Genomic DNA, 25,121 nt, shown 5'->3' with positions numbered 1-25,121 from the left:
GGCATTTACGTGAAGGAAAAAAATGTTGTCATAGTCGGGCCATGTTGTACACGTTGAGCCACCGCAGAAAATCTAAGACATACGTATTGAAATTCTATATAGAGACATGAAAAGAATGAATTCCGTAAACAACGGCTCAGATAGGTACAAATTAAAACTAGAATGGTATTTCTGCGAAATTTTGACGATCTTGTAAAATCAATATTGCTACAATCGCCTTTTCCGACGTGTACAACTACAATGAAAAAAAAAACAACAAACATTTTGGTTTTTATCGTATTAATTTTGCTTTATTTCATCACATTTTACGTGACTGACATTCTCTAGCAATTATTGCGCTTCTGCGCTTAAAATTATGGTGGCCCAATCATGACTACTCCGGTGGCCCGACCTTTACAAATAGTGCTTTTCTAATATTTCACCTTACTTACTTACTTACTTAGGTGGCTTGCCGTCCTAAGACAAAGCCTGTTGAACAAAATTTCTCCATGTAACTCGGTTGAGGGCTACCGCTCTCCAATTCCTCGGACACCGAGTACTCTCCGTCAGATCTCGCTCCACCTGGTCTAACCATCTTGCTCGCTGCGCTCCTGGTCGTCTTGATCCTACCGGATTTGAGGCGAACACCATCTTTGCAGGGTAGTTGTCCGGCATTCTTGCAACATGCCCTGCCCATCGTATCCGTCCAGCTTTAGCCACCTTCTGGATACTGGGTTCGCCAAAGAGCTGTGCGAGTTCATGGTTCATCCTACGCCTCCATACTCCGTTCTCCTGTACGCCACCGAAGATCGTTCTTAGCACTCGTCGTTCGAAAACTCCGAGCACTCGCAGGTCTTCCTCGAGCATTGTCCATGTTTCATGCCCGTAGAGAACAACCGGTCTAATAAGCGTCTTGTACAGGGTGCACTTTGTACGGGGACTTAGTCTGCTCGACCGCAATTGCTTGTGGAGCCCATAGTAAGCACGACTTCCACTGATAATACGCCTCCGAATCTCACGGCTGGTATCATTGTCCGCCGTTACCAGTGAGCCAAGGTAGACAAATTCATCGACTACCTCAAACTCATCGCCGTCGATCAATATACTACTGCCCAAGCGGTGTCGTTCGGCCTCGGTTCCGCTGGCCAGCATGTACTTTGTTTTAGACGTATTTACCTTTAACCCAATCTTTTCTGCTTCGCGCTTTAATCTGGTGTACTGTTCAGCCACCGCCACAGATGTTCTGCCGATAATATCCATGTCATCGGCAAAGCAGACGAATTGACTAGATTTGTTGAATATCGTGCCCCGCGTGTTGATATGCGCTCGGTTCATAACACCTTGTAGCGCTATGTTGAACAGCAGGCATGAAAGACCATCACCTTGACGAAGCCCTCTGTGTGATTCGAATGAACTTGACAATCCACCCGAAATCCGAACACAGCACTGAGTACCATCCATCGTAGATTTAATCAGTTTGATGAGCTTCCTGGGGAAGCTGTTTTCGTCCATGATTTTCCATAGCTCTTTCCGGTCGATGGTATCATATGCGGCTTTGAAGTCAACGAATAAATGATGCGTATTTCACCTTAGCCTTCCCAAACACCTTACTGGAGGGGATTTTTCTATAGTCTTCGTGTGCAGCATAACACACATCATACAATTTCAAAATTTATCTCGATAATTGCATTTCATGAATCATTTCTTGAAGAAAAGTTCATTGTGCCTGAAAAACTTTTTTTGTAAGATTTAGTCACTGAATTCAGTACGGGTGTTTTGAATACATCATTAAAACTCACAATATTGTGAAAAGTTAGCTATCACAGTAAGAAGTTTTACAATGGTTGTATCCTAGATATCATGAGTTACTAAAGCTGTAAAATCGTGATGGCCCGACCATAACAGTGGCCCGACGATAAAGACAATACCCTACTAATCAAGCAAATGGAACCAAATTTGGCATGTGGCGGCAGAAAATTTTTCTATGACGAATTAAGACCCCTCCCCTGTTTAGGAGGGGGGCTCCCATACAAATGAAATTCAAATTTCCTTATAACTTGAGAACTAATCAAGCAAATGGAACCAAATTTGGCGAATTTATTTTATGATAGTTAGAGACCTCTCACCCCTGTGGTAGGGGAATATGGACTCTCATACAAATAAAACAGATTTTTTTGCGAAACTCAAAAACTAATCGAACTCGAGAAATTCGAGACTCTTCCATAAAACATTAGTCAGTAACAAGACCACAAAAACTATCTATAGTAACACTAGATCTATAGAACACTAGAAAGTGTTGCCGGCGACCCGCCGTCGGAAGCGCCGCCCATTGGGGGGAAGCAACTCCCCGCAGAAATCACTACTGTCTAGGTTTATTTGTTTTCCTAGGTTCTCCTGGGTTTCCTGGAACGAGCGACAGCGAGTAAGGAGAGGATCGCGAAATGACTTTTTTTTATTGGGTACATTCTCCACTGCGACCAGTTATTTGATCTATTGTGGCGTCCCCTATTTACTGTAGCCACGTCGCGGTGTCATATCACCATTAGTATGAGTGTTTTCCACTTGTTGACTAATGGCATTTTCTCAATAAGGTATTGAATAACGAATAAAGTTTATTGTCTTATTGGGCGAACTTGTCCACACAACAGAGGGTGATATTAAACCTTCATCAAAGAATTTACTCCTCCTATGATAAAGTGCCACGCAGTTACAAAGCAGATGTTCCGCATTCTCGCTATCTAGGTTACAAAAGCGGCAAGAGTCATCTTCCAGTTTGCCTAGCTGTTTCAAGTGATACTTACTAGAGCAGTGGCCCGTTATTAGGCCACAGAAAGTACGTATGCCTTTTTTGGATAGACTAAGAAGTCTCTGAGTTACCAGTTACTGCTTTGTCAGGTGATATAAATCGCTATGATTGGCGAGCTGTTGAATTGTTATTCCATATATTATCTATCATTGATTTTTCCCAGTTACTTAATTCCATTCTGAGGGTACATGTTGAGGTCCCACAGAATGGTTCTGGTCCAATGAAAGTTTTTATCGATCCAGCTTTTGCCAACTGATCCGCTTTTTCATTGCCTTCAATTCCACAGTGCCCAGGTACCCAAAAAAGACTTACGGTGCTTTTTTTAGCCACCTGTTGTAGTAATTGAATGCATTCCCAAACCAGTTCAGATGAACACGAAACTGACTTCAGTGCTTTTAAAGCAGCCTAGCTGTCAGAAAATATACAAATATTTGCATGTCTATAATTTCTTTTTAGACAAATTGTAGCACATTCAATTACTGCCTGTATTTCTGCTTGAAATACAGTCGGCCATTGGCCCATAGATAATGATATATTGATTCCGGGACCCGTTACTCCAGCTCCAACTCTGTTGTTAAATTTAGAACCATCAGTATAGAAAATAATCGATCCTGGTTGAATATGAGGCCCCCCTGATTCCATTTCCATCGCGAAATGGTACTTTCCACAGAAAATTTTTCCGTGAAATGGTACATTCCGCCTAAGGTTTTTCACAAAATGATATGCGGCGAAATGTTGTACAAACATGTCGAATATTACTATCCGCTTTCTGGCTATGCAATGAGGGGACAGGGGAGTTGTTTTCTACTTTACTGTGAGCAAAAATTGCAAATTTGCATATTAAACTACCCATTCCTGGTAACTAATAAGCATTAACATAAGCAGCAAATCAGCGTATCTGGCATTTTATACTGCACGTTGTTGTATATTAGCTTTTTGACTGCATGGTGTTGTAAATTGGCATTCAAAATTGTATTCAAATTCTTCGTGTCGGTAATTAGCTGTAAATTAGCATTGTCAGCACTATAAGAAGGTTATCAGTAAAGTAGCTGTATATTTTGCCAAAATAGCATTTAAGTAGCATTTAAGGCGACTTAAATGCTTATTGGCCTACATTTGAATAGCATTGGTGATGCTTATTGGTTACCTGGGATGCTTTCATAGTTACGTAACTACCAAAATGAATCATCTAAGGTTGAACTCCTCAGAAACTTACAAAACTCGAGATTGTGACAAAGATCATCCGAGATTCATGATTTATGTACAACACAGGTTAATTTGTGGCAATACGAAGTTTGTCGGGTCAGCTAGTTGTTAAATAAATATATTATACAAATATCAAAAATACACGGCGCGTTAAAATTTTCTTACTTGCATGTCACAAAACATCGACAAACTCCGCGTTGCACGAAACTTTATTCATTTATGTACCTGTTTGTAGGCTGCTTTTATTACATTTTCAATTATATTCATTTCAGATTATCTGTGGATCCTTTTTCCCTTAGTCAATTTTAAATAGTGATAAATTTACGATGTCTTGCAAGTTTTCTTTGAGTGGAAAATCATAACAGAAGGGGTCAATCCCGGCGTAGTGGTTAGCATTCACGCCTCTCGCGCCACCCGGCTTCAAATCCCAACCCCGCAGAAGTCAGGAATGACCTAAGCTGTTAAAGTGACTATAATCAAACAAACAACAACAGAAACATAATAACATCAACACTTGTGGTGGTTTTATTATAGTTTTAAGCAGCTGTTGGAAGTCACTAAAATAGATATCGATAAAAAATATAAGTTTTAAGAGGACCTTTGTAAATATTTTAGAGAACCTTTTTTAGTGCGGGCCTCTCTAGTTTTTTCGCAATTTTGTGAATGTGGAAAATTGTGGATTTTGTGCAATTTGTGGATATTACGAACATTAAAAGCTCTGCAGTAGGTAAGGGTAAGAAATCAGATTTGCTACCTAGTGCATTGGTGATTGAAAATGATATGTGTATTTTAAGGCATGGCTTCAATCAAAATTATAACAATAGTTTATCCAAGGCATGCAGTTAATGTCCATAACGTTTAGTAAGGTAACTTTCCAATTGATGCCCACCGCCTATTGTAATTTTTAAATAATATTTGAAAATATCAATGTTACCATAGTCACAAATCATGGCCGGGACTTATGTGCTGGGAAATACGGGTTGATCTGAAATTTTCATTAATTAATTTTATAATATTTATTTAATTTAATTTATTTCAATGTGGCTGAAGACGTACTAAAAATTTCTTTTCCTCGTGAATTCTTCATAAATCAACATATTTAAAACTTTTTAACTTTTCTTGCAACGTTCGTTTTATTTATGATTTTAGATATGAATATTTCCCTGGTTTCGCTGGAGAAGAGATGTGGAATCCCAATACGAATGTATCAGAGGACTGTCTATATTTGAACATTTGGGTGCCAACAAAAACCCGTTTGCGCCATGGCCGTGGTCTAAATTTCGGAAGCAATGACGTAAGTACATTTTTGTACGAAAAAAAACTAATGTTTTGCTGCAAATACAATTATCAGTGAACAATAAAGCCGCATAGCTTACATTTTCCTTTTTTTCTATGACTATTTTAACACAGTATTTCCAGGATGATGATGACTTTCAGCGTCAGCACCAATCCAAGGGTGGATTGGCAATGCTGGTTTGGATATATGGAGGGGGTTTTATGAGTGGCACATCAACGCTGGATGTTTACAATGCTGAAATTCTTGCGGCAGTCGGGAACGTGATAGTCGCCTCGATGCAATATCGTGTGGGAGCATTTGGATTTTTTTACCTTTCACCTTATCTGAACGGACACGAGGAGGAAGCTCCCGGTAATTTCCTTCAGACTTCTCCCTTCTGTTTGATTTAAGTATATACGAAATCATACTAGTTGATGATTGTAAGTAATTATAGCTTGAGAAGGGTACGCGAAATCAGTGTTTCAAGTGATAATTGTTTTAAAGGATTCTTTACGCATTCGTTATAAAAAGTTTGCCCATGCATAAAGACAAAATTACTTTTCCATATTTTTGTCGGAACTTATGTTTAATCAGGTTTTATAGTTCAATTGATACATTATTTACAAAAATTGAGACAGATTTTTTGAATAATTACCAACATGTTACATTAACACGCTAAATATCTGCGCCTAGCTTCTCTTTTGTTTTGCAATTCCGTTCTTGATAGTTTTAAATTCAGGAAATCTCTTTAACAAGTTGTATAACGCACACACGATGTGAGTTTGATATATAAAGATTCCTTTAGGTATTTTCGCTGTTTATGACGGATTATTTGTAATTTTCAATATCAAAATATTTTCGCAGGCAACGTTGGTCTGTGGGATCAGGCTTTGGCTATCCGGTGGCTGAAAGAGAATGCAAAAGCCTTCGGTGGAGACCCAGATCTAATTACGTTATTTGGAGAATCAGCAGGTGGAAGCTCAGTTAGCTTACATTTGCTATCACCCGTAACTCGTGGGTTATCGCATCGAGGGATTTTGCAATCCGGTACTTTGAATGCACCCTGGAGTCATATGACTGCGGAAAAAGCTCTTTCCGTGGCTGAAGCGCTAATTGACGACTGCAACTGCAATTTGACTCTGCTCAAGGTATTGAATATGAACTTCACTATTCACGGACCAGTTTGGATTTCGAGGACAAACCTTTAGATTTATTTTTCAATATATTATTATTATGTTCTTCCTTTAGGAATCACCTAGTGCCGTTTTGCACTGCATGCGTAATGTGGATGCAAAAACAATTTCGGTGCAGCAATGGAATTCATACTCTGGAATTTTGGGTTTCCCGTCTGCGCCTACCATCGATGGAGTATTCATGACAGCAGACCCGATGACCATGCTGCGCGAAGCCAATTTGGAGGGTATAGATATATTGGTGGGCAGCAACCGTGATGAAGGTATGTGCTTACCAAATTTACCGTAAATCAATGGATAATGTTAAAAATTAGATTTATGAGTCGATGTATTTGCCAAGGTACAGTAGAATTATATGAAATTTTACTTCTTCTTGCTGGTTGAAGTGCCTTGATGATTCCATTACTGCTGTGTCGTGCCATGAAGGGCAATACGAACGGCGCCACGGTTACATGTTGCTTTCGATAATTGTTACATTGAAAAATTATCTGCTATGAACTAGCGTAACAATTGAAACCAACTGTAACTAGTTCACAGCAACAAATTCATCGAAAACTGCGCCGAATTAAAATCTTTCAGTGGCACCCATTTTTTTGTTTTAACAGAAACTGCTAGTCAATAAAGTTTATTACGATCAACGGAGAATAGAATATCTATTATATCTTCATATGACAAAGTGTTCGTCCTTAAAAGGACGGTTTTGGGCGATTGATAGTACTTTTAGTAATTTAAGCATTTTTCTCACTTTTCTTGGGCAATACTACAGCGTAAATGTTTAGCAGAACACCTCCCTTGGCAATTGGTAACTCCGAACAAAAAGTTTGTTCAGTTCTTCGTCGACACGGCTGCCAGCTCTTGAATTGTAGTGGTTGTTATGTAGATGGGCGAGCGTAATTTTCCTTTCGCAGCAAATAGTGAATACAGCCTACCTCCTCTTTGGTACTTATATGTTCTTCTGTGGTGTGAAATATATATTTTTCGTGCAGATATGGTTTCGTATTTCTCAGTTACAAATGAGATATGGGTCATTCCATGCGAAGTGACCGAGAAAAAGTTCAAACGTGTAATCGACCTTCCCGGATTTGTACCAAATTTTATCAGATTGTTCATTTTCGGTCAGAAAGTAAAAATCCAAAATTTGGTACGGATCGAACATTTCCTCGATTGATGGGAACGCCTCCATTTTTAAGGAAATATTTTGTCAAAAGCTCTTTTTTTCTTTTGCTTAATTAATTAATAATCTCCGGAAATACTAAGTTTGGAAAGACAATATTTTCACATTTTTAAAGGAAATCATCCAAGGAATTCGAAAAAGATATTATTTTTGAACACCAGTGCTGCCAAACATTTTTAAACTCAATTTGAAAATTAAATTTACATTTTTCTGTCAATGAAGACAATTTTATCTCAAAAATCACTCACTCACTCATCGCCCCGAGGTATTCTTTGCCGATCCCGAGCTACAGCGTTTTGAAACAAGCAAATCCCCATTTTTAATGTAAAACTAAGAGCAAAATAACTTTTTTTTGAAGCAGTAATTCTCTACGCAATGTAAAAATACTTTGGCATATCGGAAAAGCATTTATACAGTATATAAAAAGGTTTTTCTTAACAGTGTTGCCAACTTTTCAGTTTCCCGCATGATTTGTTACATTAGTTAAGGGAAAATTAGTCTCCTGGCAACAATAAACGCAATAAACAAGGAAGGTAAGAGCTCATGTCTATTAGCGAGATGAAAAACAATTTACAAGGCTATGATCAAGCAACTAACGTATATTTTACGGTTGTTTAGAAGTAACATTTCCTCATCTAGTGCTATAAATCGAACGTAAAACTGAAAAACTGGCAACACTGTCATGAAAAACTTTGCTATTTATTGTATAAATGCTTTCCCGATATGGCAAAGCAGTTTTACATTGCGTAGAGAATCACTGCTTAAAAAAAGTTATTTTGCTTATAGTTTTACTATAGTTATAACTCGGGACGATGAGTGATTCTTATGTAAAAAAATCTGCGAAACACAATGAAGTTGAATTTCTTGAGTTCAAATTGTCTTCATTGAGAGAAAAATGTAAATTTAGTTTTCAAATTGAGTTTAAAAATACTTGGCAGCACTGGTGCTCAAAAATAATGTTGTTTTCGAATTCCTTGTGTGATTTCCTTTGAAAATATGAAAATAGTGTCTTTCTAAACTTAATATTGCCGGAGAAATAAGCAAAAGAAAAAAAATTACATAAAAATGGGGTATCGCTTGCTTTAAAACGCTGTATCTCGGGATTGGCAAGGAATACCTCAGGACGATAAGTGATTCTTCGTTTCCTTTGTCGCGCACTGTTTTGTGGACATTTACGGCTAAATTAAACGGAAATGTCCAAAATAGAGTACGGGTAACGCCTGTCCAAAATACATAAATCACTCTACACGAGGATGAAACAGTACATAATCGTCGTCGTCGTCAGCAACCTAGACCCGGAGTGGCTCAAGCTGTTTCAAACAGTCGTGTCCGGCCCACAGTAACTTACCGACTTTCGGTACGACTGCTAGTAGCTCGTGATTCATACACCTACTCAGTTACGTTAGTTTATCCGGAAAACCGCATTATGTGTCATAACTGGTTTCGATCGACTGAACATGAACATGACCCATGAACAAATTGCTTGTCAAATCAAAAAATTCTTGGCAAACTTCGGTATCTTATGTTTTTGGATGTTCTCTTCTCTCCAAATTTGTCCTGGGCCGTGAAATACTGGTTCCCCGAAATCTGGTTGAAGTTCACTTTCACGTAGGTCTCGTCGTCCATAACGCAGCAGTGTGGTTTCGTCATCGTATAACTTTTAGGCTTCGATTTTCGTGACCGTATTTCGTTTTTCGTCACGGTTTGGAGCCTTCTGAACCTTGGAAGTACGTAATTCAGCTCGAGCTTTGACTTTCTGGCACGAAACTTTTGCTCAGATTCTTTTTTTTGCCACATCTCAAACGGAGGAGTTTGGTTTCCGGTCGAAAGCTTCAACTAAGCGCTTCTGACACTCTACGGACGACTTTTTTTCCGCACTTGGCTTACGATCTTCGAACTGTTTTATGACACGAGAATCAGGAGCATTCAGATTTCCTAAGTTTTTACCGATGGCACGATGTGGTAGATTCTTATTATCTTATCTTAGCTAAGTGAACGTTCACTTGGGTACTAATGTGCTACTAGCAAAACCCTGTTCAGAAAAATTGTAGAGAATTACTAATTTTACAAATGTCCCATATAAAACTTTGTCAAATTTTTCTTGGCTGAGACGGTACTGTCAAATGAATGTGAATTGAGTCAAAGTGATCGTGCCATCCCTGGGTACAGTAACTACTTAGCATATATATGTTTGTGTTACAGGATGCTACTTAAAAATTGCAGATTTCCTGAAACTGTTTATCACTTGGTAGTCAAATACTCTGCACACGTTCCTTGAAAGATGTATCAAGAAGTGGACGAAAATCCCGTCTTAACAATTCCGATTTGAATCAGAACATCATGAATTATATTCATAAGAGCTCTGGATGGCTCTATTCGTTATATGGCCGAGAAAAAGAAGCATCGAAAGAAAATAAGCAAGAAAGAATGCGTTCTGGATAGCACCAATCAGTGCTTTTTGATGAACGGATGACAAGATCTGCTCTGTAGCTGTAGATCTGTTCTTTGTGATGTTATAACCTAATAAACCATTGTTAAAACCCAACAAACATTTTTGTTGAATAACTGCTTGTCAAACGCTTGTTACTTACTAATTAGCTGTACAATGGTTGAACAAACTACTATTCAAAAAAATTGTTTGTTGGGAAGTTCTTAGTCAAAAGTGAAAACCATGTAACATACCGATGTCAGCCTCGGTTATATCTCGCTCAGCTGAAGCAGTCAGACGTCGCAGCCAACAACGCGCAAGCAGCGCTGTCAGAAGCAAACGTGCTAGATAAAGCCCTTCTCGAGCACTGTTGGCCATTAACCGTTATGTGTTCGACAAAAAAAAAATCCTTTAAGTGCTCGACAAGGGTACCCGGATACCCACAAATTGAAACGCTTGTAACTTTGGCAATTTTGGACCGATTCGGACACTTTTACCACCTAAAGATTCAGGAACTTATCCACTTCCAGTGTGGTTACAACAGAGCCGGAAGTGGTTCATCTGGTTCCCAGAAATCCGGCATTCCGAGGATGTGTTCTGGAATTAAAGCACTTTTTATATTTTTGGACGTAATTATAGTAATATGGGTATCCATAGTTCTTCAAATTACTCCGAAAGGTCATTCTTCATTGTTTTAAAACAATATAATGATATATCCTTGGTAAACGGCTAGATAATGCGGAATATAGACCCCATAGTGGTCGTTAGCCTCTTATCCAGCAACTCCGATCCCGACCTCCTCCTGGTACCAGCCGGAATACGAGCAACCTTAGCGGAGATCGGGTAACCAACCCCGGTGGAAACTAAGGTCGTATACTAACCGGGAAGGAGGTATAGTGCGTCTCGGCACTATGAGATGGCAGCCCCATCGCGAGACTTGGTAGTGTTGCCCCAGTACGGCTACACACCTAAACTAAACTTAAACTAACAACATTCAAGCATATTCGGAGCGGAATATTCGGCATCGACCTAGGCGACGAAATAAGGACGACGAATGGAGACTTGGGACTTGGAACTGCAGATCGCTAAATTTCGCAGGTTGCGAGCGGGTGCTGATTGAACAGCTGGAACCCCGCAAACTCGGCATCGTAGCTCTGCAGGAAATCTGTCGCAAAGGAGAGAAGGCATGGAAGATCCGTGGCGGAAAGGCCCAGTTTTACCAGAGCGGTGACGCTACCAACGAACTGGGAACGGGCTTTGTAGTGCTGGGCGGAATGCAGGATCGCGTGATAGATTGGAAGGCGATCAACGAGAGAATGTGTGTATTGAGGATAAAGGGTCGTTTCTTCAATTATAGCATCATTAACGTGCACTGCCCGCACGAAGGTAGACCCGACGATGAGAAAGAAGCGTTCTACGCGAGGCTGGAGGCAATGTACGACAGCTGCTCGTCACGGGACATAAAGATCGTCATCGGGGATATGAACGCCCAGGTCGGTAGGGAAGAAATGTATAGACCGGTGATAGGACCACATAGCCTGCACACCGACACAAACGATAACGGCCAACGATGTATATACTTCGCAGCTTCCCGAGGCCTGGTGATCCGAAGTACCTTTTTCCCGCGCAAGGATATCCACAAAGCCACCTGGAGGTCACCTGACCAACGTACAATGAACCAAATTGACCACGTTCTCATAGAGGGCCGGTTCTTCTCTAACATCACGAACGTACGCTCCCGTCGGGGTGCGGATATTGATTCTGACCATTACCTAGTAGCAGTACATGTGCGCTCAAAGCTGTCCACCGTATACCGGACACGTCAAAGCCGCCCTCCTCGGCTGAACATCAGGCAGCTAGATAACCCACAAGCTGCCGAGAACTACGCGCGAGTACTGAATGAGGCACTGCCTTCTTCCGAGGAGTTAGGTGCTTCAAACCTCGAAGACGGTTGGGGCAGAATACGCTCGGCCATCGGAGAGGCCGCTACCGCGGCACTAGGTATTGAGCCTCGGAGTACACAAAATGAGTGGTTTGATGGGGAATGCCAACAAGCGGTGGAGGAGAAAAAAAATGCTTGGAAAAATTATCTAAGTATTGCCACTAGAGAGAACCTGGCCAAGTACCGACGAGCTAGGAACCAGTTGACCACGATCCTGAGGAGAAAAAAGCGCCAAAAGGAGGACAGAGATCGTGAAGAATCAGAGCAACTATTCCTAGCTAATGACACGCGCAAGTTTTATGAGAAGGCGAACCAAACTCGGAAGGGCTACACACCGAAACCTGACATGTGTAGGGACGAGGGAGGGAATCTAATTACAAACGAGCGCGAGGTGGTCGACAGGTGGAAGCAGTTCTTCGATGAACACCTCAATGGCGAAGTCGCAGAAGGAGGCGGAACGGAAATTAACCTAGGAGCGCCCATGGAAGATAGTGATGTCCTAGCACCTGATCTCCAAGAAGTCAAACGAGAAATCAGGCTGCTGAAGACCAATAAAGCCGCTGGGAAGGACCGCCTACCGGCAGAGCTTTATAAACATGGCGGGGAAACGCTAGCAAAGGCTCTACACTGGGTTATTTCGAGGATTTGGGAGGAGGAAAAGCTATCGGAGGAATGGATGGAAGGAGTGGTTTGTCCCATCTACAAAAAGGGTGATCGGCTAGACTGCTGCAACTATCGTGGTATTACGTTGGTAAACGCCGCCTACAAGGTACTCTCCCAGATCCTGTTACGCCGGCTGTCACCGATAGCACAAGGTTTCGTAGGGAATTATCAAGCGGTTTTCATGGGGGCTCGCGCAACTACGGACCAAATGTTTACTATCCGACAGATCTTGCAGAAATGTGCAGAGTACAACGTGCCCACGCATCACATCTTTATCGATTTCAAAGCAGCATACGATACAGTCGATCGAGACAAGCTATGGCAGATAATGCACGAATACGGTTTTCCGGACAAACTGACCCGACTGATCAGAGCTACATTGGATCGAGTGATGTGTTTCGTACGCATCTCTGGGACACTCTCGAGTCCCTTCGAGACGCGACGAGGGTTGAGACAAGGTGACGGTCTATCCTGCATTCTGTTCAACATCGCTCTTGAGGGGGTGATCCGACGAGCGGGCATTGAAACGAGAGGCACGATTTTTACCAAGAGTAGCCAACTTCTAGGCTTTGCAGATGACTTCGATATCATTGCCAGGAACTTTGCGACGGCGGAGGCAATCTACGCCAGACTGAAAGCGGAGTCTAGGAGAATTGGGCTAAAAATAAATGCGTCGAAGACCAAATACATGAAAGGAAGAGGCTCAAAGGAAACAAATGCGCGCCTCCCACGGACGGTAACCGTTGACGGCGACGAACTAGAAGTGGTAGAAGAGTTCGTGTATTTGGGATCGCTGGTGACCGCGGACAACAACACTAGTAAGGAGATCCAGCGGCGCATCCAAGCGGGAAATCGGGCCTACTTTGCCCTTCGTAAAGCGCTGCGATCAGGAAGCATACGCCGCCGCACGAAGCTAACAATGTACAAAACCATTATTAGACCGGTAGTTCTTTATGGACTTGAAGCCGTGACGCTGCTTACGGAGGACATACGCGCCCTTGCCGTGTTTGAGCGGAAAGTGCTGCGGACGATATTTGGCGGAGTACAAACTGAAAGCGGAGAGTGGCGGAGGCGTATGAATCACGAGCTACAGGCACTGCTTGGGGAGGCTCCCATCGTACATCTAGCGAAAGTTAGCAGGCTACGGTGGGCCGGACACGTCGTAAGGATGCCGGACGACAGTGCGACGAAAACGGTCCTCTTCAACAACCCCACCGGCACCAGGAACAGGGGGGCCCAACGTGCACGATGGCTCGACCAGGTCGAAAGCAATTTGCGACTTCTGAGACGACTAGGAAATTGGCGACGAGTGGCCCAAGACCGAGTTGAATGGAGACGAGTGCTTGAAACAGCACGAGCCACCCCGGCTCTATGCTGCTGATGAAGGAGATGATATATCCTCGGAATGGCCATTCTACGACAAGTTCCCGTGGGACCTCCTGTGGCCATAAAACTGGTTGGTTTGCAACTCTGGCAATATGGGTTTCTGAATTCATGAAATTACTCCAGAAGGTCATTTTTCATTGTTTTGATTCTATCTGATGATTTTGCCATGGCATGGCCATTCCGGAACATATTCCCGTGGCGCTTCACAGTTGTCCAAAACCAAAAATATGTGCGCATTAGAGTTTTGAGTGAGAAAGCTTGATTTTAGGTTCATGGAATCTTTGGGAGAGTTTCTTGAAATTAAAAGTTCTATCGTCTGGTGAAATTCAAATTTTTATTAATCCCCCTAAAAGTGAAACAAAAAATTTATCTCTTTTCAGTTTCAATATAACACATTGATGAGTTCTGCAAAGTTTTAGAATATATTATTACAAGAAATTTTGCTGAAGACCGTAACCTTCTATCTCTTCAGCAAAGATAGAAAAATCTTATTTCTTATATGTGAATCGTCAAAATCAGTTTTTCTATTGTAGCTTGTTTTGTAATTGTTGTATGACTTTTTCATGTTTCATAAAGTTGTACAAATAGTAAAAATACACAACTTTGCCGAATGTAGTATACCTCTTGTTTAGGAACTGTAAAACTTTTGATATAAAAAATACCCAAATTTTGACCCCAAATTACTCGACTATGCGCAGACGGATACAAATAAAACTTCTTGATTTTCTGTAGTTTTTTCATTTAGTTTCTGCTTTATGTAATGTAATTCTTATCTGTTTGCGCATAGTTGAGTAATTCGGGGTCAAAATTAGGGTATTTTTATAACAAAAGTTTTACAGCTCCCAAATAAGCAAAGATAGAGGTATGCTACATTCGGCAAAGTTGTGTATTTTTACTATTTGTACAACTTTATGAAACAGAAAAAGTCATACAACAACTACAAAAAAGCTAAAATAGAAAAACTGGTTTTAACGATTCACATATAAGAAATAGGTTTTTTCTATCTTCGCTGAAGAGATAGAAGGTTACGGTCTTCAGCAAAATTTCTTGTAATAATATATTCTAAAACTTTGCAGAACTCATCAATGTGTTATATTGAAACTGAAAAGAAATAAATTTGTTATTTCACTTTTAGGGGGATTAATAAAAATTTGAATTTCACCAGACGATAGAACTTTTAATTTCAAGAAACTCTCCCAAAGATTTCATGAATCTAAAATCAAGCTTTCTCACTCAAAACTCTAATGCGCACATATTTTTGGTTTTGGACAACTGTGAAGCCCCACGGGAATATGTTCCGGAATGGCCATGCCATGGCAAAATCATCAGATAGAATCAAAACAATGAAAAATGACCTTCTGGAGTAATTTCATGAATTCAGAAACCCATATTGCCAGTGTTGCAAACCAACCAGTTTTATGGCCACAGGAGGTCCCACGGGAACTTGTCGTAGAATGGCCATTCCGAGGATATATCATTATATTGTTTTAAAACAATGAAGAATGACCTTTCGGAGTAATTTGAAGAACTATGGATACCCATATTACTATAATTACATCCAAAAATATAAAAAGTGCTTTAATTCCGGAACACATCCTCGGAATGCCGGATTTCTGGAAACCAGATGAACCACTTCCGGCTCTTTTGTAACCACACTGGAAGTGGATAAGTTCCTGAATCTTTAGGTGGTAAAAGTGTCCGAATCGGTCCAAAATTGCCAAAGTTACAAGCGTTCCAATTTGTGGGTACCCGGGTACCCTTGTCGAGCACTTAAAGGGTAAAAAATTTCGAAGCCCCCCCATTCCACCCCCTTTAGTGCTACATGAACACTTATTTTACGAAAAGTTGCAATTCAACTAGTTCTTAGATGTCACAGAGTTTCAGTATCCTGGATCGAAGAAAAGTTTAGAATTTCGTACTTTGAAAGCTGAAAAGGTACCCGGGTACCCTGTCGAACACATAACGGTTAACAGTGCAGCAGAGAACATCAATGGCACGGTATCAGCAGAACGATTGGTATAACGATGTGGGTGATAGTATTGCGGCGGGCATACAGCACCACTCATCGTCTTATTCGGGAATTGCTGTAATAGCAAAGTCATGGGTATAAACGTTCATTAGAACTAGACCCATCTTTATCGACATACTTTGCAGCCGGTTATGAGAACAGGACAATCTCGGTGCTAGTGCAACGATCCTACTGACTCTATAGCAGCACGCCCAGCCAAGATTCAAACATACGACAACTGGCTTGTTAGGCCAGCATCGTACCCCGAAGCTAACTGGCCGGGCAGATATGCACTGGTGTGTATGGGTGAAAACAAATTATTGTGATGCGGAAAATAATGTTTGATATCAAATCCCGTTGTACTAAAGCTGCTATTGTTGTGTACGAAAACAGAATTTAGAAACTTGAAGTGCCATAAATTAAGCCTCATTGCCTATTTTTGAAGTGAGAACTATAGACTGAAGAGGGTGTATCCAACATTTGTGTATTTTGACGACATCTGCCGCTTCAGGAAGTGAATTACCAATTACTAGATTGGTAATTCAAAAAGTAGTAAGGAAAAAACACTTATGACACACATACACACCCTCACTTTGTACTGAACTCTAGTTTACCGACCATGAAGCTTCTATAGGTATAGCTTTTTTTAAATTGTTTATGCAGGGGGAAAATCTTCATAGACAGCAACTTCACGATGCCGAATAAGATTCGCAAGGTGCCAACTGCTAACATGCGCTACCTACTAAAAACTCTTCTGCTGCCCATTCCTGAACCCCTCCCGGAATAACCGTTAGGTTTTACTTCAGGAGGGAGGACGTGCCTAAGCACTCCGACTTATCCGTTGCGTACGTGGGTTCACACAACACCCTTGTCACTTCATACCGCCACTACCCTTCACCTAGGGCCTGGGCTGCCCAAACAGCCCATTACTGACCCTAGCTAAGCTATGTCAGGCTCTGTCGTTGCAAACGTTCTAGCCGTTGCAACTCCGTTATCACATCCGTTACCACCCTATCGACGGCACCCCATGCGCGTTGTTCAGTGTGCAGCATTCTCTGCACGATGTTGTCGGCGTTGGTGTCTTCCCCAACGACCGCAAGCATCACCCGCCGAGTGGCCGCAAAACGCGGACAGTGAAATATCACATGCTCCGCCGTTTCCTCGGCTACCGTGCAAACGGGGCAAAAGGGTGAGCCTACCCGCCCACGCGTGTGTAGATACTTCTTAAAGCATCCATGTCCCGACAAAAACTAGGTAAGGAAAAAGTTTACCTCCCCATGTTTTCCACCGATCCAGGACGAGATATTGCGGATCAGCCTGTGGGTTCACCTACCGTGATCGGTGCGATCCCATTCCGCCTGCCAACGCCTAATAGAGTCCAGCCTAACTCTGTTCCTAGCGCCCCAGACGTTCCTCTGCCTATGGCACTCGATGTCCTCACCTAGAAGTATGCATATGGGAATCATGGCTGCAATAACCCCAATCGCATCCAACGATATGGTACGGTAGCCGCACGCAACGCGCAATGCCAACAGCCTGAACACCTTGTTCAGACATGCCTGATTGGGCTTACTCTCCAGAGCCGGGGCATGATCTTGGACAGCGCAGTAACCGCAGTTGGCGCTTTACCACAAGCATAACATGGCTGGAGAAGTTCTGTCATAACACCTGTCTGCCATAACACACTTCGTTTGGAGACAATCACCTGTCCTCCAACGATTATTTTGGCCTCTAAGGCCGACTTACGGTTACTGATCATCACCGCTTTCGTCTTGTGGGGGGCCAATCGTAGATTGACGCCCGCCATCCAACCCTCTATTATGCTTATGGCGTCAAATGCCAGCATTTCCAGCTCCTCTAGAAGCTCGCCTACCACTGTAAGGACGATATCATCGGCGAAGCCAGTGATCTCGACCCCAGCGGGTAGTTCGAGCCTCAGCACCCCATCGTACATGGCAGTCAAGAGCGAGGGGCATTCCAGAGCGTGCTACCCAGATTGTACTTGAGCTTCAAAACCGCTAGAGAGTCGATCAACGGCGAGTAAATAGCCTAACTACCATAGTCCAGTAGTTGTCTAAGAGGGTGCGTTAAGCACAATAGCCCCTCCCTGAAGTAATACCGATAAGGTTGTGCCAGGGGGGATTTAGGCTGGAGACTCGAGTAGGGTTTTAGTGGGTCTGGGTCCTCACGCCCCATTAGGGGGGTCGGGATACCAAACCCCAGTCCCTGAATTGTCTTCTCAGGTGTCTGATAGTACCGTATCTTCTAAGGTGCTGTGCAGATTTCCCCACTCGTTAAAAAAAGAGCGTGGGGCCAAGAATCGAGCCCTGTGGAACACCCGCCGTCACTTTGTACTTCTCCGCCCCATCTGCCGTGTCGTACACTACCGTCCGGTTCTCGAAGTAACTTTTAAGCAACCTGCATAGATGATCCGGTACCCTCATCCTATGCAGCGCTAATACGATTGCACCCCAGTTAGCGCTGTTAAAGGCGTTTTTGACATCAATTGTGACTATGGCACAATACCTGTCGCCTCGTCTTTTCCGTCTTATAGGCTTCTCGGCCCTCTCCACCACGGAGTTTATAGCGTCTACAGTGGACTTCCCCTTACGGAAGCCAAACGGCAAGCTTGCCAGTTCGACATCACTTTCCACCACAGGCGTAAGCCTGTTTAGGATTACCCGCTCTAGCAATTTGCCTAACGTGTCCAATAGGCAAATTGGCCTGTACAACGAGGGATCACCAGGTGGTTTCCCCGGCTTTGGCAGCATTACCAATCTTTGGACTTTCCATTTGTCTGGCAATTCGCATACCTCTAGGCAGTTCTGAAGCGTCTTTCTAAACATATCGGGATATGCTTGGATCGCCACTTTGAGTGCCTCGTTCGGAATCCCGTGAGGACCGGGCGCTTTCTTCATTGTTCAACCCCTGGAAAGTACGATGAGTTCCTCGTTCGTGACCGGAATGAGGACATCATTCGATTGACCGTACGGGGTCGAAGGCCACCAAACTTAATCGTGTTGCGGAAAGAGCCCTTCCACGATGACTTTCAGCTTTTGGGGGCAGGTTTCATGCGGCGCGGATGCACCCTTCATCTTTTTCATCACCACGTGGTATGCACCTCCCCAGGGGTTCGAATCTGCATCGCGGCATAGCTCCTGAAAACAGAATATCTTGCTACGCCTAACCTCCTTGTTGAGCGCCAACCTGGATGCTCTAAGTTCGACTCCCCGAGCTTGAGCATCTGCATCGGTCTGGGCCCTCTGCGCTAGCCTTCTCGCTCTGTGCCACCTGGAGCGGAGCTGGGCAAAGGTATCACTCCACCAGTATACCGAGCGACGACCGTTCATTCGCTGCCCCCGTCCTGGGCATAGTGGTATCACATGCCCGTACTAGGACGTTGGTCAGCTCACGGGCACTCGTTCAATCGTGTACCGTATAGCTTGGTGATCGCTATGCATGTACTCATCTGACACCCCCAGCCCATGTTGGCAAGCAACGTTGGCTGCAGAAGGTGATATCGATGATCGATTGTTGTACTGCCCATAAAAGCATAACTGACCCATATGGAAAAACGTGAAGTGTGGGAAAATGAGATTGAAAGTGACTGACTGATTTATATGTTGTACGTCATTATACAAGAATTATTTTACTTCATTCGAAGAAAACATTACGTTACACTAGTAATTGAACTACCCACATAAATTTTGTTGTAAAATTAAACACCAAATTTTTTTTTCAAAATTTCGAAGATGGAACAGTTATGCTTTTATTTACAAGTGCAAGTTGGCAAATTAAAGCATGTATGTTCCATATTTTTTCAGTACATAGTGAAAGACCAAACCTACGCCAAAGTATGCGCTACAGGAACGTTATTCCAGGATTTTAAGATTGTGATCATAGAAGGCAGGAAAGCCGTCGCGGTCTTGGGCATAGAGTCGTCAATGTTTTTCGAACCAGTAATGCTGGCTTCGTAAAATACATTTTATGAATTCTAACCAAGGCAATATCTCGAAGATATTCTCGAAGCTGCTGCTGAAAAAACAACACAAGTCATTGTTTTGAAACCTTTTTAATCGAAATACAAAATCAGTATAAAGGGCATCGTGGAATCAAATCGGAGAAAAAAGTTGCTCTATTAAATACACTTCTCCCTGTCACCGCCGAAGAAAATTTTGCCTGTTAAAGCTTTGCCGATTAAGGAAAAATCGTGGTCGAACATTGAAATAAACTAAACAAATATTACTGTCATATATCTTTTTTTTTGTTGAGTTGTTAATGTACTCAATAGAGGCGGAAATTAAAAGAATATTATTTTATCAAAGCTATAATGCTTTATGGTTGCCTCAACTGGCAAAAAAATGTTTATAATGGGCAATATCATAATGGGACAGTTATGCTTATATTTTTCGTATGGGACTGTTCAGGGTTGGTATTCTTTGGAAAAATTTTCAAACCAAGTCCGTCTAAATTACAGTTTTTTAGGTCCGCGATAATGGCAATATCGCTCCCCGCTTCGGTTGCCATCTGCCAAAGCAGCTCCTGTGCCGTGTCACAGTGGTTCAGGTTAATCTGTATAACCTGCACCATCATCGTTGCAAAGCCCTTCTATAAGCCGCACACAGTGGGCCACCTGTGGCATGCTTATTTCCCACTTCGGCTGTGCAGAGTAAGCACCTGGGGGATTGCTACATTCCCTGGCGAAGTGGCCGTCTTCGCCGCCCCGCCTGCACAGCTTGGAACGATCGGGGGCACTTGCCTGCCCGATGGCCGAAGCCCATACACCTGAAACAGCGTTCGATACGCCGTTTGGACGCAAGTGTCCAGACTGACCAGCCTACCTTAATTTTGCCAGACGCCAACGTTTTGTTGGCGATGGCCTCTGGCACGTTTAAGGTTGCGGTTTGCATATCTCCATATGCCTTCCGCAACCGGATGTCTGCGTGTGCCACATCAACATTAGGCTGATCCCGCAGAGCATCCTTCAGGTCAGCTGCCGTCGTAATCTCGTCGAGGTTTTCACACTCGACAAGAACAGCCGTGACAGCGCTTTAACCTGGCCCGCTTCGCCCAGGGACTGCTCAACCAATTCCCTGTAGTTCGAGCTCTGGACCGTTGGGTTTTTTGAGCTCGAAGGGCATATCCCCCGCCTGGGTTCGGCGGGTCTTCACCACGTTGGCCCAAAGCTCCTGCAGCTCTTTAACCTTACGAAGTAGGTCAGCGTACGACAGGTTACCTATCAGCTTCACTACTAAGGCGTCGCCCTTATGGACCCACCTTGGCTTTGGCTTTGCAGCCGCAGCCTCGCTTGGTTTCGGCTTAGGCGGTTTACGCCTAACCACCCGCCAGTCGTCATCCCCGGACCCGGCAGCACCGTCCGGGGCCGCCTCCGCGTGTTCTATAGCTATAACTGAGACTAGTTATGAGAATGGTACTTGCTCGAGGTGCATATAAAGCCTTCTGTCCAAGAGCAAATTATAACAAGTCCGAATTTCCTTGCTCTAGAAAGCGAGATTGGTTGAAAAGTAGTAAAAAGCATAAAATGAAAAAAGGGGTGAAAACACTGTCACTTAAGCACGGATAATAAGCAGTTCGCTCACTCTATAGCGATACACCAAAAAAAAGTGTGGAAAAAACACCTGGATGGTATCACAATAGATCAAAATACTGGTCATTGTGATAATATCCATACAACAAAAAATTAGATAAAATTTCGGCCGAGTGAAATTACTAAATGAAAATAATGTCAGAAGCATAACTCATGCATGACCTACATTTTTTTATTGTATAGAATGTATGTTTAGAAGACAAAGCAGCATCAAATTGAAAAGACAACCAAACTAATTTTCGAAACACCGGAACACAACGCTATTGTCAAAAAAGTAAATCAAACTAGTTTTTGAATGTGGCACGAAGAGCTCGCTTACTAAATATGAAGGAGGATTCCGTGGGTACTTCTTTGATGAATTCATAGAAGTTATCCCTAAATACAAAGTAATAAATTTGATTTTAAATATGATTTTTCAATTATGCAGTTAGCCTGAAAGATATCTTCTGTGCTTAGAAAGAAGAAAGTTAAGTAATGATACAAACATAAGCTGAAAATTTGGGAAGACAAAAGCGAACCGGCAAACAACTAAATAAGTCAGGGACAACGTAGCAAAATGCAAGAAAAATATATACCAACTCATGAAAAGTAGGTCTGTGAACCGACTAATATAACACATACCTATGTCATCGCAAATAAATACCGATGAATAATATATTATGAATAGTATACTGTAATCGTTCTGATAAACGCGTTAATTAAGTCTAGGTACTATTTTTCATTGTAGATGCAAGCAGAATGAGTATGGGTTACAAAGAGATCGGCAATTGAATTTGGCAATTCAGCGCTGCATGATGTCATTTTTCTACGAAATACATTTAGTCCTAGGAGATAATTGAAAGAGAACTTGAAGTTGGCCATATATTTCACCAACTAGCGTGCTGCTACCGTCGTTAATTCGATACTACTGTTTTTTTCTTTTCCCTGTGGAAATCACTGTTGAAACACGTTTCCAATTTCCCACGTGACTCTCCAATAACAAAATGATGTAGAATGCAAATCTCCATTGACATCGATTTTCTGTTGTACTAATACAATAGTATACGTTTAATAATAGTATAGTGTAAGTGCAATGCATAATGATTTTTAATTGTTCTTTAGAATTGCGTGTTAAGGCGAAAGGAGCAATTCCAGCTCGAAACGCTAAAAAATATTTTTGACTCGACAATTTTTGATTGGAATGAACTTTTCCTGATGCGTTGGATACCACGCAAGAACGCATTTTCCACTAAACTTGATTTTTTTCGTTAAAAGTAACTTTTCTAAAAGGGCGTACATATTTAGAAATGAAATTACTTTTTTTCAACACATCATCCTGAAAACTACTTATTTGATTAAAATGACGTCAAAGGAAAAGTTGTAGGAAGTTAAGTGTATTTTCAGAACAAAATTACACTAAAAAAATCAAAACCATGATAAAAATCATAAAATGTCAAGTATCTCAAAACCAACCTCTACACCTAATTTTTTTAAAGATATCTTAAATTATGTAAGATAGCTTAAATTATGCCATTAAATCTGATGATGAGTTTTTTGTAAGACTCCAACAACATTAAATTCTACGCAACATTTTGCACAAATTATGTCATATAAACTTTTTTCTTAGGTCCTTCTTAGCCGTTCTCAAATTATTGCAAATTTAAAATCTTCCTCTGCGATTTGCCTAATTTTTTTTAAAGATATCTTAAATTATGTCCAAAAATCTCGTGAAGAGCTATCGATGGACACTCTTTCGGATTTATTTTTAAATTTTTGAAGTTAGACAAGCTTTTCAAAAATATCAAATTTTTTTTAAAACTCGAACAAAATGTTGAACCAATTTTACATATAATCTTTTTTCTTAAACCCAGGCGTTCTCAAGTTATTGCAAAGTTAAAATTTACCCACAGGGAAATTTAAAATTTATCCACAGGATGCAATAACTTGAGAACGGCTGAGAGAAAGTTGAGTTTTTATCTTTTTATCAGGTCAAGGAAAACGTATGTGCACATGTAAATTTTTTATACTTACTGTTATGTGTACTTGAAGCATGAAGCGACCCATAAAGCATTTGCAGTGACGTAGCCAGGGTTTTTGTGGGGGGGGGGGAAGCCATTTTTTTATTAGAGAAATTTTAAACTTAAGAGGTTCACTCGCCTTTGGAGGGAGGCCAAGTTATTATGCAGAAAACCATTTGTTTAAGCAATATGTATTAAATGCTAATGTTACAGAATTTTCTTTCGAATTAATTAATTTATTTATTTCTCTAAGTATTCATGTAACACAAGTAACTTTCTAATGGTTTACAAAAGTTTGCATACAGTATGATTTCTGCTAATTAGCTTGCTTGCTAATTGCGAGAGAGCTGAAAAACGGCATAGCAGCTGGAAAGGACGGCATCCCCGCCGAACTTTTAAAAGTCGAGAGCGAGTGGCTGTATTGTGCATTCCATCAGGTTATATTAAAGGTATGGACTGAGGAGGAATTTATTACCTACGGACTGGTTGGAAGGTCTCATATGCCCAATTTATAAAAACGGCCATCGACTCGAATGCAGCAATTATCGAGGTATTACTCTCCTCAATTCTGAATACAAAATTCTCTCCCGCATCCTGTTTCTCAGACTGAAGCCGTTGCAGAAAACCTTTGTTGGCGAATACCAGTGCGGTTTTCGAGAGGGACGCTCCACGACGGACCATATGTTGACCTTGCGACAGATCCTCGATAAATTCCGGGAATTCAACTTGCAGACTCATCATTTGTTTATAGACTTCTAGGCGGCGTACGATTCAGTAAAACGAAACGAGTTGTGGCAGATTATGCTTGAACATGGTTTTCCAACAAAACTGATTAGGCTGATACGTGCTACCCTTGATGGCAGGGATGCCACATATAATTCTGTGTTTTTTGTTGGAAAAATCTGACAATCTGTACGGCGAGGAGAAATATCTGTGCAAAAATCTGTCCAATGCAAAACAATGAGAGTGAAAGAAATAGAGAGTCATTTTGCTGACTATTTCCGACTCTTTCACTCTCATGTGAAAGCTCAAAAATCTGTTTAATCTGGAGGATTAAAGGATGAGATGGATGAGAGACCAGCGAAAACAATATTTAGCAGAGAACCCGACAGAGGTCGACGACTTCGAGGCAGACCCCGTACCCGTTGGATGAGCGCTGTTGACGAGGATGCTAGAACAGCGGGTGTTAGGGGCGACTGGAGAGTGGCAGCCAAGGCCGAGTAATGTGGAGACGGTTCCTGAATTCGGCATGGATTCGATAAGCGGATTGTTGCCGAAAAAGTAAGTAAGTAAGCTTGCTGTTGAGAAGAATGTTATACAGGGTTTTTAAAGACTGTATAGCTTCTGGCACTCTCGCATCGAGCCGGATCTCTTCGGCATCGGGAGCCGGCGCACAGTTGTCGTTTGTAGGCACTCCGAGGTTAACTTCCGTTGCGTCTCCTGCTGCTATATCGC

At 41.9% G+C, this 25,121-nt stretch overlaps 1 protein-coding gene across 1 annotated transcript in view; it reads left to right on the top strand.

Annotated features, from left to right (window-relative positions):
• LOC128745328 (acetylcholinesterase) overlaps nt 1-25,121 on the top strand; it is a 69,316-nt gene that overhangs the window by 27,269 nt on the left and 16,926 nt on the right. The window contains exons 3-6 of the mRNA XM_053842372.1: nt 5,141-5,285; nt 5,402-5,639; nt 6,132-6,415; nt 6,516-6,723. Coding sequence (XP_053698347.1) covers nt 5,141-5,285; nt 5,402-5,639; nt 6,132-6,415; nt 6,516-6,723 — 875 coding nt within the window. The remainder of the gene's footprint in view (nt 1-5,140; nt 5,286-5,401; nt 5,640-6,131; nt 6,416-6,515; nt 6,724-25,121) is intronic.

Source organism: Sabethes cyaneus, chromosome 1 (assembly GCF_943734655.1).
Source record: "Sabethes cyaneus chromosome 1, idSabCyanKW18_F2, whole genome shotgun sequence".
NCBI classification, from domain to species: domain Eukaryota; kingdom Metazoa; phylum Arthropoda; class Insecta; order Diptera; family Culicidae; genus Sabethes; species Sabethes cyaneus.
Note: the sequence above shows the minus strand (reverse complement) of the source record. Positions and strands in the feature narration are given on the sequence as shown.